The sequence below is a fragment of the Lagenorhynchus albirostris genome, chromosome 2 (genome assembly GCF_949774975.1).
Source record: "Lagenorhynchus albirostris chromosome 2, mLagAlb1.1, whole genome shotgun sequence".
Lineage (NCBI taxonomy): Eukaryota > Metazoa > Chordata > Mammalia > Artiodactyla > Delphinidae > Lagenorhynchus > Lagenorhynchus albirostris.
In genome coordinates this window covers 122,028,014-122,044,035 of record NC_083096.1, presented here as the reverse complement: position 1 = coordinate 122,044,035, position 16,022 = coordinate 122,028,014, and the positions used below count along the sequence as shown (strand labels likewise).

Here is a 16,022-nt window from a genome sequence, read left to right as displayed (position 1 = left end):
TTTGATTCTAAGAGAGAAAAACTCAGTCCCAGGGGCATAAACTAAAGACAAATCCCTTTAATTAGATGTTTATTTCACAGAAAATGCATACTTAATTTAAATGGAACATATGAGATAGAAATAATATTTTAAATAAATACGTACCTGTTAGCAATTGCCTGATTCTTTTCACATCTTTTATTCCAAATCACTTTACTTTTCCCCCACTGATGAACCCACTCTCTCTCACACTTTGACCTTGGTTTGAAAAGTATATGGAACCTCATCCTCAGAAGTTGCAGGCACTATATTATGTTCAGTTTTTTCTCTCATACTATCTCTCTTAATCAGGGCTATTGCCATCTATGATTTAGCACATGCAGGCTAACACATAAGAACATACCCTCTGTCTTACCACAGAATGTTGAATATCATTTCAGTGAAATGTCCTAATCTTTCTTTCTCAGGGAATGTCTATTTGCCAGCTCCAGATCTATTTAATCCTACCTATATTTCAGGGCCATGTTCTATTTCTATCTTATGAATTCTCCCATTTAGTATCTGAGAATAAACTATAAGAGAATGTTCATTTCTTTTTTCATATGTTTGATGTTTGTCATGACTAAAATAAATTGATGACAGAGTATCCTATCTTATCTCCCCAAGTACAATGTTAAGAGATTCTTATAGGAAAAGTTTTCCTCTGTTTGTAAAATGTCAGCTACCCGAAAGGGATGTAAGGAACAAAGAGAGAGGAAAAAGCATTAATCAAAGGGTAATGTAGACTGATGTGGTACCAGATGTTTTGGCAAAACTATCTTCATATTCAAACAAAATGCAAAATCCTCATATATATATATATACATACACATATATATATATATGGTTTATATTTCTCTCATGTTGTACATGGCTTATATTTCTATTATATCCCATTACATGAGAGAAATGTAATATATATTTTTGACTAATGTCTTTAAGTTTAATTTAAAATAACTATCAGAATTACTCAATGATTAATAAAAACTTTAATGATTAGTTATTTATATGGTCAATTTAAAAGAAAAAATAAGAGAATCAAATTTTGATTATGCTGAATATTATATTACTATAGAATCTGTGGTGTGTTCCTAAAAATTAGTTTAAATAGTCTATAAAGTACCATTTTGACAGGGAATACAAAAAAGCATATATTAGAGAAATGTCTTTTTATCATCTTTTAATATTCAAATAGTGAAGAAAATAAAACATACCTCACTTTTTTCCTAACTAAGAAACCACGTATCCATCTTTGAACAATCAAAACTGGCGAGTTATGAGCCAGAATTTCATTAATTTTTGAAATAATAACTTTGATATTATCAATTTCATTCTCATAGGTTGATCCCTGTATAAAGAAAATATATTTAATATTTATAGCTCATGAAAGTATTTCCAAAAGATAGTTTAACTTGGTAGTCTGATGGTATAAACTATTAAAACATTCATGGGTATCTTATTATACACATAACAGTTAAATAATAAATCTATTTTCATATCTATTTTTATTAGATCAGAAGACCAAGAATTAGTAGCACCAAATAATTTTAATTCTCTACAAAAAAAATGCAAGATCAATGAGGATAACTTTCTCCATTCTAGATTCTTCTCACAATCTGCTATCATAGTTATAAAATTTTGCCCATAATCACATTGATCTCTGAAAGATAATGGCATGAATAGACATCCAATGAAACTCTAAAAGTATTCTGTGGATCATCACAGAGGAAACTGATGCATGATGGATTTATAAAACAACTTACAGTAGTTCAAAACTTTGTGGCATCTTAACTAGAATGTTGCACACTTTTACTGGAAGACAGCACATTCCCCTGGCGAAAGATATTCTATATTGCCTTTAAAGAAATTATCTCTAAGATTATTGTTCCTGCAAATTTTTTTGGGGGATCATAGACTCCTCATATCCTACTGATCATCTGACTGGCTAGAAAAAGCCACTCTAGTTATGTCTTGAATGTAAAAATTATGCATTAAAAACCTAACACATTTCTTTGTAAGGTACCTACTCTGAAAATTATCAACCCCATCATGTTTAAAAAAAATATACCTTTACTACATATACACTTAATCAGCTCCAAAAAAAAAATCACAAAGCCTTGTAGATTAATACTACTTCAGATTTATACTTACAAACATTCATTGCTAATTAGCAAATCCTTTACTTTTGGCCCTGGCTTGCTTCTGTTTCCAACAGGAGCTACTGTAAACCTTCAGTACTATTCTCTATAAAGCCTTTTCCCTAGCACTAACTAAACATCTTGCTTCCTTCTCATAGAGAATATAGGACTATCAAGTCTGAACTTTATCAACTAACACTCCTCCCTTCCCTACAAATTTAACTATATTCCCACTTAACTCTTATATATCTAAACTGAATAGAAGCAACTTCTACTTAATCTTAAATCAAGAAGTATCTCACTTCCTGTCCAAGATTGGCTCTCCATCATGGTTAAGTTTAATCTCCCTGTTTTCAATTACTTCCCTGCTACTGTCCCTATGTCTCACCTATAAATATGATGTAGTCTCACCCATCTGTAAAATGCACACACACAAATAATCATACACATCCCAACCCTCCATCCTTTGTATCTAACTTTTATTAAGAGTCCTTGAAACAGAATTCCATATTTGCTGTCCCACCTTCTCTCTTCCTGTATCTCAATCCACTGACGTCTATCCCTATCATCCTATCTAATACTTTTACAAAATTATCATTGGACATTTCTCATTGAAGCACTTCCCTTGGCTTCTATACACCACACTCTTGGGTTTTCCTATAACTAATGTTTACTTCTGGACTTTTTAAAGACCTATCCATACCCTACTTAATGTCACACTGAAAGGATTTTCTCCATTTTGTCTTTTTTCAATCTGAACACACTGTCCAGATGACTGCAACCAAATCCACAGCTCCAACACTCACCTATGTCCTGCTATCTCTCAGATTTCTCACTTTAAGCAGGAACTCTCTCTGGAGCTACAGAACAATATGGTCATACTGATTATCCAATTACAGGCTTACCTTGGAGATACTGCAGATTGAGTTCCAGACCACCACAAACAAGGGAATATTGAAATACAGCAACTCACATGAATATTTTGGTTTCCCAGTACATATAAAAATTATGTTTACACTATAATGTAGTCTATTAAGTGTGCAATAGCATTGTCTAAAAAAACAATGTACATGCCTTAATTTAAAAAATATTTTATTGCTAATAAAGCTAACCATCATCAGGGCCTTCAGCAAGTTGTAATCTTTCTACGGTAGAAACATCAAAAATCACTAATCACAGATCCTAATAACAAATATAATAATAATGAAAACATTTGAAATATTGTGAGAATTACCAAAATGTAACACAGAGACATGAAGTGAGTAAATGCTGTCAAAAAAAATGGCACTTATAAACTTGCTCCATGCAGGGTTGCCACAAACCTTCAATTTGTGATAAATGAATTATGTGTGAAGTACAGTAAAGTGAAGTGCAATAAAACAAGATATTCCTGTAAACTCAACTTGCCCAAACATGAATCTTCTTCCCTAACCTGCTTTCTCACATGCTCTTAGTGGATGGTGCTATTGCCCATATGAACCTAACCCAGAAACCCTAGAACCATCCCAGGCTATCTTTCTCTTTCACTTCTTCATATCCAAATATTGCTAGATCCAATATATTCAACATCCTAAGCATCTGATCTCTACATTTTCTTCTGTTCTCTACCATTGCTTTATTGCATGTCTTTATCACTTCTCTAACTTACTAAAAATGTCCTGATATCTGAAATAATCCCTACTCCCTACTCCCTTCAAATCATAATATGCACTATTGCTAGAACGAACTTTTCAAAATGCAATGATATGATATGATGATATGGCATTTTTGCTGGTATATGATTGAAAGATTAATTACAAATTTCTTGACTTGGCACACAAAATCCTTGATCTAGTCCCTTCTTACCTTCTCAATCTCATCTTCCTTCACCCTATATATAATACCTTCCATTCTGGCAATATTCAACCACTTGCATTCCTGAAAACTACCTGATAATCAAACCTCAATGCTTTTTGCATGCCATTCCAGTTTCTTGACTGCCCTTCTCAATTACTTATCTTACTATCTTAGTCTTTTGGAGACTCAGTTCTTTCCTCCAAGAAGCCTTTCTTGACATTGATCTGAGTTTAATATCCTTCTACAATATTATCCTGTGTTAATAACTTATTTGTCACACTTGGCAATGGTGAATTTTATCTGAGCCCTGTGATCCTGGAAAACACTGAAGGTTAAGAAATCTCCTTAACCCTTTATTTCAGGAAATGGTTTTATACAAAGAAGAACGCTTCCACCATATTACTTAGATTGTACCCATGAACGTCCCTCTTGTTCGTCTTTGACAAGGCCCTGACACAGACTTTCTAAATTCACATTCTTTGCCTGCTAATGATTAGTTTAACTGCTTTGTCTATACTGAGCAGTCGGAATAAAACGCTTGTTAACCAAACTTTGGTTAAGATTCTCTCTCCTTCCCCTAGTCCCCTGGACTTTGCCCCACCCTCAGCCTGTTACCCTAAACAAAAACATACACACACATGCACACACACACACCATGAGATCAAATGTGATGAAAAAAAAAAACCCATAAAATTACAGGAAATCACAACTATACCAGAAACCAGTAAAGGATAACATTTAAACAAAAGATTATATCATAGGGGCTTCCCTGGTGGTGCAGTGGTTGAGAGTCCACCTGCTGATGCAGGGGACACGGGTTCGTGCCCCAGTCTGGGAAGATCCCACATGCCACGGAGCGGCTGGGCCCATGAGCCATGGCCGCTGAGCCTGCGCGTCTGGAGCCTGTGCTCCGCAGCGGGAGAGGCCACAACAGTGAGAGGCCCACGTACCAAAAAAAATAATAATAATTTACTTGCTCATAAGAGGCCTACACCCTCCCTCCCTTTCCTTATTTAGATGGTATATAAGCATGAATTCTCACCTCGGGGAGTTACTCATTTTTCCCTGGGTATCTTCTCAGTATACATGAGGTATAAATGTTAGTAAACTTCTGTTTGTTTTTCTCTTGTAATCTGTCTTATATTACAGGGGTCTCAGCCAAGAACTCAGAAGAGTAGAGAGAAAATTATTTTTGCTCCCCTATAGTAGTTTGGGAGCAGGGAGGTTGATTGCATAAGTAAGAAGGGAGGGAGAAGAATACAGGAGGGAATTTAGATGACTAGGTTTAAGTGGTCCTGGTCAGATGCTGCAGTTCTCACCAGCAGAGAACCATTAAGCTCACACTGCAGTTTACAGCAGAGTCCTGCTTCCCACCAATGTGTGAATAACTCATCTCTTTAAAGAGATAAACGAATAATCATCAGCTGTGGGTGGAGTTAGTGTCCCTGCCAGAAAACAAGTAACCTCAAGACAATACTCAAGTTTTATGATGTCCTAGAACAATTATCCAGTAAAATGCCAATAAAGATATCACTGCAAACTTGAAAAAATGGCATAACCATTTGATATCTGAGGACAAATGGATGTATCTACTTTCTAAGGGAAAGTAATGCATTTCCTCCACTATGTGAGTGATGACTCTGGAGAAAAACTGCCTGGGTTTAAATTCCAGTTCTACCACTTGCTAGCTATGTGATCTAGGGTAAGTAACCCATCTGTCCCCTATTCATCATCTGTAAAACAGAGATAACCTCACTGGGTTTTTGTGAGAAAATATTTGTAAAGCACTTAGAACAGTGCTAAAACATTCCAAGCATCCAAACAACGTTATCTGTCAACAGTTTAAGGACTTCTGTATACCTTATTTGATACTTAAAAAATTAGTAGAGGAATATACTAAGCAATTTATCCAAACTAACATAATGTAAAATTTAAAAATTAATAAATTAACTATAAAAGATGATTAGTACTAATATTTTCAATCCAATGAAAGGAATTAAAGAATTGTAGTAAAAGCTTAACGAAGGACAACGCATGCTTAGGCAAAACACTATCAAGAATCAACAAAACAGATGATAGAATAATGAAATATCTATACTCTACCACTTGCTATTGTAACCCTGGGATGAAAATAGGGCTACTGTTAACCCTGGTATAAAGCATAATGAGGCATTTCAAAAGAAAAGACTTTTGTAAAAATGACTCAGATGGAAGAGAGTATTTTGTGTTCCAACAGGAAGAGTACTTTAAAAAAAAATCTAAAACTACGTTCCATTCAGACTGCATGTAATTACATAAAGAGATTTCCAATTAATCTGATATTCTCAGTACATTTGTACGTATTTAATTTTTTCTTTATTTTTTCCATGTTTTTATTTCTTTTATATGTATCTAGTCCCTAAAGTCTACCTTTTTCTATTCCATTTGTTTTTTTTGTATCAGAATTTCCTAATTTGACACAGATTTTCTCAGCATAATTGAAAAATGTAAATCATACTAATCCCACAAGTATTTATTTAAAATAGAATTAACACATGCAGTTTTCACTTCTTTATTCCATCTGTAATATATTCACTTTAACAGTCACATGAAATGGTGAGTACCTGTGTGAAACTCCCCACAAAAGCTAGGAAGATTTTTTATTATTTTATAACTATTTCTAAGGATCACTGGTAAACACTTTGGGAACACACTATAGTCAATTCACAAATCAAAAAAAAAAAATTCACCTGAATCAAGCAACATTAGATAACAAAATAAAATTTAGAACCATAATAATAAAACACAATAAATTTTTTAGAAAAGAAGAAAAGCATAGACAAGAACAAAAACTTTACACAAATTTCCACCACTTGAAGTACCTATTATCATTTAAAAAATGTTCACTTCCAAATACTTTTCCCAACTCTGAGCTTATCTTTTCATTCACTTAACAGGGTCTTTTACAGAGCACATATATATATTTTTTTAGTTTGATGAAGTACACTTTACCATTTTTTCTTTTTAAACACTGTGCTTTTAGCATCACGTCTAAGTCTTTGCCGCGTCCTAGATCTCAAAGGTTTCTTTCAGTTTTGTTTTCCTAAAAGATTTTAGTTTTAAGTTTTACATTTAACTCCAAGATCTATTTTGAGTTAATTTTTGTATGAGCTGTGAAACTTACATTGAGGCTCATTTGTGTGTGTGTGTGTGTGTGTGTGTGTGTGTGTGTGTGCGCGCGCGCGCGCAATTGTTCCAAGTAACATTTATTGAAAAGGCTATATTTTATCCATCAGGTTCTGTTCATATTTTGTTAGATTTACACCTAAGTATTTCACTTTTGAGTGACTATAAATGACATTATATATTTAATTTTGGTGACCAGGTATTCATTTTTAGTACATAGAAATATGATTGATTTTTGTTTGTTTACCTGGAACCCTGCAGCCTTGCTAAGCTCACTTTTTAGTTCTAAGAGATTTTTTTGGTAGATTCTGTGGTATTTTCCACATACGTGATCATTTCATCTGCAAATAGTTTTATTTCTTCTTTTCTCATCTGTATGTTTTTTATTTCCTTTTCTTACTTTATTGCACTAGCTAGACTTTCCAGCAGCATGTTGACAAGAGAAATGAGAACAGGTATCTTTGCTTCGCTCCCAGTATTGGGGAGAAAACATTCAGTCTTTTACCATTAAGCATAATGTTGATTGTAGGTTTTATCTTGATGTTCTTTATAAAGAAGAGGAAGATCCCTCTCTACCTATTTTTCTGAGTTTTTTAACGATGAATGGATGTTGAATTTTGTCAAATGTTTTTTTTCCATGAATTGATATGATATTTTATATATATATATATAATTTAGTCTTTTGATATGGTGAATTATATTAAATGATTTTTCAAATATTGAACCAGCCTTGCATACCTGGAATAAGTCCCACTTGCTCACGGTATATACTTATTTTTACATATTGCTGTATTGTATGTGCTAATATTTTGTTATAGATTTTTATGCTTACATTTGTTAGGGATATTTTTATCCCAGGGATAAATCCCACTTCATCATGGTGTATATCATTTTAATGTATTGGTGAACTTGGTTTGCTAATATTTTGTTGAGGGTTTTTGCATCCATGTTCATCAGGGATATTGGTCTGTAATTTTCTTTTCTTGTAGTGTCCTCAACTGGTTTTGGTTTCAGAGTAATGTTGGCCTTGTAAAATGAGTTTGGAAGTGTCTGCTTAGCTTCTATTCTTTTGAAAAGTGTGAGAAAAATTGGTATTAATTCTTGTTTAAATGTTTGGTAGAATTCACCAGTAAAGCCATCTGGTTCTAAACTTTTCTTTGTTGGGAGGTTTTTGATTACTGACTCAATCTCCCTACTAGTAATCAGTCTGTTAAAATTTTCTATTTCTTAATGATTCAGTCTTAGTAGGTTGTATGTTTCTAGGAATTTATCCATTTCTTCTAAGTTGTCCAATATGTTAACATATAATTGTTCATAGCAGTCTCTTATAATCCTCTGTATTTGTGTGGTATCAATTTTGATGTCTCCTTTTTCATTTCTAATTTTACTCACTTAGGTCCTCTCTCTTTTCTTAAGTCTAACAAAGGGTTGGTCTATTTTGTTTATCTTTTCCAAAAAAAAAAAAAACCTCTTAGTTTCACTTATTTTTCTGTTGTCTTTTTAGTCTCTATTCTGTTTATTTCCACCTGATCTTTCTTTATTTCCTTCCTTCTACTAACTTTGGTTTAATTTGTTCTTCTTATTTCTAGCTCCCTGAGGTGTAAAGTTAGGTTGTTCATTTGAGTTCTTTTTTTTTCTTAACATAGGCATCTACCACTATAAACTTCCCTCAAAACAACTTTTGCTGTATCCCATAAGTTATGCTGTCATTCCATTTTCATTTGTTTCAAGATATATATTTTTTATTTCTTCTTCAATCCATTGGCTGTTGTATGTTGTTTAATTTCCACATAATTGTGAATTTTCCAGTTTTCTTCTTGTAATTGATTTCTAGTTACATACTATCATGGTCAGAAAAAATACCTAATATGATTTCCATCTTCTTAAATTTGTTAAGGCTTATTTTGTGGCCTAGCATATGATCTATCCTGGGGAATGTTCTATGTTTGCTTGAGGAGAATGTGTATTCTGCTGCTCTTGGATAGAATTCCTATGTCTGTTAAGTCCATCTGCTCTAACAATTAAGTCCAATTTTTCTTTTTGATTTTCTGTCTGTATGATCTATCCATTGTTGAAAGTGAGATATTAAAGTCCCTTACTATTATTATATTGCGGTCTATTTCTCCCTTCAAGTTTCTTAATATTTATATATTTAAGTGTTCCTATTTTGGGTATGTAAATATTTACAAATGTTATACCTCTTATTGTACTGACCTTTTTATCATTATATAATGAACTTCTTTGTCTCTTATTACAGTCTTCAGCTTACAGTCTATTTTGTCTACTATAACTACACTTGCTTTCTTTCAGTTTCCATTTGCATGGAATATGTTTCCATTTGCATGGAATATATTTCCATTTGCGTGGAATATCTGTTCTTTTTTTTCAGTCTTTTTTCTCTCTGTTATTCATATTGGGTAATTTCTATCTTTCCTTTCCTTCATTATGTCATCTTTCCCCTCCATTCTGCTGTTTAGTTCATTTACTGTGCTTTTTATTTTGGTTACTGTATTTTTGAGTTCTCAAATTACCATTTGTTTCTTTACCGCTACTGTTACTCTGCTGAGGCCTCCTATATGTACATGTTTCAAGCATGTTTATAATTGCTCATTGAAGTATTTTTATCATGGCTACTTAAAATTTATCAGATAATTTTAACAATTCTATCTTCTCAGTGCTGGCATCTATTGATTGTCTCTTTTCACACAGTTTAAGATCTTTCTAGTTCTTTGTATGTTGAGTGACTTTTGCCTGAAACCTAGATATTTCTGTATTATAATACTTTCATTGTTATTTAAAATTTCTGTTTTAGCTGGCTTTGTCTGACACTGTTCCAGCAGGGGAAATGTGAGTCATTATCATGTTACTTCAAGCGGGAGGTAGAAGTCCAAGTTCCTCACCACTCAAGCCCCTACTAACCCCCAGCTGGGCAGGAGAGCTCATTGTTACTTCTGTGTGTAGGTGGGAGTTTCAACTTCTATGTGCTCTTCATTGACACTGCTATGGGTGTAGTCTTGTTATAGCTGAGCAACTGTGAAAGTCCTGATCTCCATTAGGACTCCTCTGACACCACCCAATAGGTGTTGGGTTGCCTCATTAGAGCCTCACAAGGATGGAAGTCCAGGATCTCCATTCAGGCTTTACTGGGATGGGTGCAGGAAGGACCAGTTTTCTCTCTGTGGTTATTGACTAAAAGTTATCTGTTTTACTAAACTGAATGTTTCTTGGTTGTTTGGATAGAAAGGATACTTCTATTTGTATTTCTGGTATTTTGTTTTTTTGTTTGCACCCTTTGGCCGTTCTGGGTTACTGCCTTCTTCAGCTAAAATTTTAGGATATATAAAGGAAAAAAAACAAAAACAGCAAACTCACTCCATCATTTTCATTCCTCAGGTTCATTTGTTTAATGAACAAGTTTCTGCTCTTCATTACTCATAGTCTTTTTATGTTTGTTCTGTATATAATGTCCAAGGAATTTCTATAATATATAACATTATATAATACCTTATATAATAAATAGTAATTATATAATGTATATAATGTCCAGGGAATTGAGCAGTACTTTACAAGAGAAACATCTACTCTGTCTTCCCAGATGTGAAATCCTGTACCCTTATTTTTTTTCCTCCAGTTTTATTGAGATATAATTGACATATAGCACTGCATAAGTTTAACGTGTACAGCACAATTATTTGACTTATGTACATCATAAAATGACTACCAAAATTAGGTTTGTGAACATTCATCATTTCATATAGATTCAAAATAAAAGAAAAAGAAAAAAATATTTTCCCTTGTGATGAGAATTCTTAGGATTTACTCTCAACTTTTATAACATGTATAACATAAAGCAGTGTTAATTATATTAATCATGTTGTACATTACATTCCTAGTACTCATTTATCTTATAAATGGAAGTTTGTACACTGTGACCACCTTCATCCAATTCCCTCTCCCCCAAGCCCCCTGCCTCTGGTAACCACAAATCTCTCTCTTTTTCTATGAGTTTGTTTTCTGAAGTATAACTGACCTACAACACTATATTAATTCCTGGTACACATGTAGTGATTCAATATTTCTATACATTACAAAATGATCATAACAATTAGTCAAGTTATCATCTGTCACTACACAAAGATATTATATTATTATTGACTATAATTCCCATGCTGTACATTTCATCCCCATGACAGTATGATTATCTTTTTTTTTTTTTTTTTTTTGCGTTACACGGGCCTCTCACTGTTGTGGCCTCTCCCATCGCGGAGCACAGGCTCCAGACGCGCAGGCTCAGCGGCCATGGCTCACGGGCCCAGTCGCTCCGCGGCATGTGGGATCTTCCCGGACCAGGGCACGAACCCGTATCTCCTGCATCGGCAGGCAGACTCTCAACCCCTGCGCCACCAGGGAAGCCCAGTATGATTATCTTTGAATACGATAATTTATTAAGATAAATATGTTATGTTGGCCCTATACTATTTTTTATCTATCTAGTCTTACATTTCCAAAAATATTTCTGTTATATATTTTGTATAATACAATTTTGTACATTAATGCCCAAACAAAAATAACTTTATTGTAGCTGTTATTTTTTATATCAACTGAAACAGTTCCTATTTATTCCACTTAACGTTTTGTGTACTGAATCCTACATTAAGATTAATGTTAAGTCTTTTGCTTTATTCCAATTAATATATATTTGCTTAGCATTTTACTTTTACTGCATTACTTTGGTTTTGGACATGATATTGCTAATAAACATCTTGATTTTGGTTTTTACATTTATTTATAATAAAATTATAATTGATGTACATTTACTTATATGTATATCACATTCATAAATGTAAATATATAGTTTTTACACCTATAGTATTACTTTTGATATGTTGTCTTACAATGTTTTTGTATTTCATATTGACTGTATTTTCTCTTTTATCTTTTTTTTTGGAAAGCAAAACCATTTTAAATATTTACAAATATTATGTAATCTATATTACTCTATTAAGTCAAGCATGAATTCATTTAAAAATATTAATTTGGTAATTATATATACTATATGTCTATATATGCAGTTTTAGTTTTCTTTTGAAATTTACATTGGAATTAAGAATAAAGAGACGTTAAGTGTTTGAGCTAAATATCTCTACCTTGGAATATCAATCCTGTACCGCGTTTTCAATTTTTTCACCATGTGACAGAAAGTATTAACTGCCTTCTAAGAATCTATATTCCTTTCCTCCTTATTAATAGAATATTGATGGTCCTGGGACAAGATGGTGGAGTAAAAGGACACTGAGCTCACCTCCACTCATAAGCACACCAAAATTACAACTAACTGCTGGACAACTATCAATAAAAAAGTCTGGAACCTACCAAAAAAAGATATTCTACATCCAATGATATAAAGGAGAAACCAAAAAGAGATGGTAGGAGGGGTGCACTTGCGATATAATCACATCTCATACCACTTGCGTGGCACCTACAAACTGGAGAATAATTATATTGCAGAAGTTCTCCCACACGTCAGGCTCCCCAGACTACAGGCCTGGCATCAGGAGGAGGAGCCCCAAGAGAATTTGCCTTTGAAGGCCAGCAGGGCTTGACTGCAGGGGCTCCACAGGACTAGGGGAAACAGAGACTCTACCCTTGGAGGGGGCACACAAGATCTTATGTGCACCAGCACCTAGGGCAAAAGCCGTGACTCCATAGGAGCCTGGGACAGACCTACCTGCTTGTCTTGGAGGGTCTCATGGGATGATGGGGGGCAGCTGTGGCTCTCTCTGGGGTCATAAAAGCTGGGGTGGACATATTGAGAAGTGTGCATCTGCATGAACTCTTGCTGGAGACAGATATTTTGCTTGAATCATTCACACAAACAGCCAGCCTCACCAAACAGCCTATAGGCTCCCGTGTGGAGACGCTTCAGGCCAAACAACCAATGGGGTGGGAACACAGCCCCACCCATCAATAGAGAGGCTACCTAAAGACTTCCTGAGCCCACAGCCACCTCTAGACATGCTCCTTTACATGGTGCTGCCCACCAGAGGGCCAAGACCCAGACTCATACACCAGTCAGCAGGCATGGGCCCCTCCTGCTAGGAAGCCTGCACATGGCTCTAGACCATACTCATCCAGGAGAGGGCAGACACCAGAAGGAAGAAAACTACAATCCCACAGCCCGTGGAACTGAGTCCGCAAACAGATCAGAATCTACCACAGGACCAACTGGTCCCTGGCCCTTGGGTGACAAGAAGGGAGTGTACTGCTAGGACATCCCCTCCAGAGGGACACTTCTCCAAGGCTGAGAAACATAAATAACCTACTACATAAATAAAAATACAATTAGAAATTTAAACAAAATGAGGTAGCAAAGGAATATGGTCCAGACTAAGCAAGAAAAAACAGCAAAAATACAGCTAAGTGAAGTGGAGACAGGCAATATACCTGAGAAAGATTTCAGAGTAATGATCATAAAGATGATCCAAGAACTATGGAAAAGAATGGAGGCACAAACTGAGAATATATGAGAAATGTTTAACAAAGAGCTAGAATACATAAAAAACAAACAAACAAAGGTGAACAAATGAATAACTGAAATGAAAAGTACACAGAAGGAATCAATAAATGAGGCAGAGGAACAGATAAGTGAGCTGGAAGACAGAACGGTGGAAATCACTGCCATGGCACAGAAAAAAGAAAAAAAAAGTGATAACATTAAACACACCAACATTCACATTATAGAAGACCTAGAAGGAGAAGAGAAAGGGCTTGAGAAAATATTTGAAGACATAATAGCTAAAAACTTCCCTACCATGGGAAAGGAAACAGTCACCTAAATCCAGGAAGTACATAGAGCCCCATACAGGATTAAACCAAGTAGGAAAACACCAAGACCCACAGTAATTAAACTGACAAAAAATTAAAGGCAAAGAGAAAATCTTAAAAGCAACAAGGCAAAAGCAACAAATAACATACAAGGGACGCTCCATAAGACTATCAGCTGATTTTTCAGTAGAAACACTGCAGGCCAGAAGCAAGTGGCATGATACATTTAAAGTGATGAAAGGGAAAAACCTACAACCAAGAATAGTCTACCCAGCAAGGCTTTCATTCAGATTTGACAGATAAATCAAAAGCTTTACAGAGAAGCAAAAGCTAAAAGAATTCAGCACCACCAAACCAGCTTTACAACAAATGCTAAAGAAACTTCTCTAAGTGGAAAATAAAAGGGCACAACTAGAAAGAAGAAAATTACGACATGGGAAATCTCATGGTAAAGGCAAACATACACTAAAGGCAGGAAATCATCCACACATATATATGATATCAAAACCAGTAGGCATGGGAGGAGGAGAGTACAAATGCAGGATATTTAAAATACATTTGCAATTAAAAGATCAGCAACTTAAAACAATATATAGACTGCTATACCAAAACTTCATGGTAACTGCAAACCAAAAATCTATAATAGATATACACACAAAAAAGAAAAAGGAATCCAAACAAAACACTAAAGGTAGTCATCAAATCACAAGAAGAGAACAAAAGAGGATGGAAAGGGAAAAAGAAGGCCTACAAAAGCAAATCCAAAACAATTAACAAAATGGAAATAAGAACATACATATCAATAATTACCTTAAATGTAAATGGTTTAAATGCTCCAACCAAAAGACAAAGACTGGCTGAATGGATACAAAACAAGATCCACATATATGCTGTCCACAAGAAACCCACTTTAGATCTAGAGACACATACAGACTGAAAGTGCCAGGATGGAAAAAGGTATTCCACACAAATGGAAATAAAAAGAAAGCTGGTGTAGCAATATTCATATCAGACAAAATAGACTTTAAAATAAGGACTGTTACAACACACAAAAAAGGACACTACATAATGATCAAGGGATCAATCCAAGAAGATATAACAATTGTAAATATATATGCATCCAACATAGGAGCACATCAATATATAAGGCAAATATTAACAAAACATAAAAGGAGAAAGCAGCAGAATACACATCCTTCTCAAGTGTACATGGAACAATGGAACATTCTCCAAGATAGATCACATGCTGAGCCACAAAGCAAGCCTCAGTAAATTTAAGAAAAGTGAAATTAGAAATCAACTATGAGAAAAAAAACTGAAAAAAAACCCATACAAAAGTGAAGGCTAAACAATATGCTACTAAACAAACAACGAATCACTGAAGAAATCCAACAGGAAATCAAAAAATACCCATAGACAAATGAAAATGAAAACATGACAATTCAAAATCTGTGGAAGGAAAGAAGTTTATAGCAATACAATTGCATATCAGGTAATAAGAAAAATCTCAAATAAACAACCTAATGTTACACCTAAAGCAAGTAGAGAAAGAAGAACCATCAAAACCCAAAATAAGCAGAAGGAAAGAAAGCATAAAAATCAGATCAGAAATAAATGAAAAAGAAATGAAGGAAACAACAGCAAAGATAAATAAAACTAAAAGCTGGTTCTTTGAGAAGGTAAACAAAATAGATAAACCATGAGCCAGACTCATCAAGAAAAAAAGAGAGAAGACTCAAATAAATAGAATTAGAAATGAAAAAGAAGAAGTAACAACGGACACTGCAGAAATAAAAAATATCATGAGAGATTACTACAAGCAACTCTATGCCAATAAAATGGACAATCTGGAAGAAATGGACAAATTCTTAGAAATGCACAAACTGCCAAGACTGAATCAGGAAGAAATAGAAAATATGAACAGACCAATCACAAGCAATGAAATTGAAACTGTGATTAAAAATCTTCCAACAAACAAAAGCCCAGGACCACATGGCTTCACAGGCGAATTCTAACAAACATTTAGAGAAGAGCTAACAC

The 16,022-nt window shown here is 34.4% G+C and overlaps 1 protein-coding gene across 2 annotated transcripts in view; it reads right to left on the bottom strand.

Annotated features, from left to right (window-relative positions):
- LRRIQ3 (leucine rich repeats and IQ motif containing 3) overlaps window positions 1-16,022 on the bottom strand; it is a 213,574-nt gene that overhangs the window by 172,911 nt on the left and 24,641 nt on the right. For both annotated transcript variants that reach the window (XM_060142533.1, XM_060142534.1), the window contains exon 3: window positions 1,233-1,366. In XM_060142533.1, coding sequence (XP_059998516.1) covers window positions 1,233-1,366 — 134 coding nt within the window. The remainder of the gene's footprint in view (window positions 1-1,232; window positions 1,367-16,022) is intronic.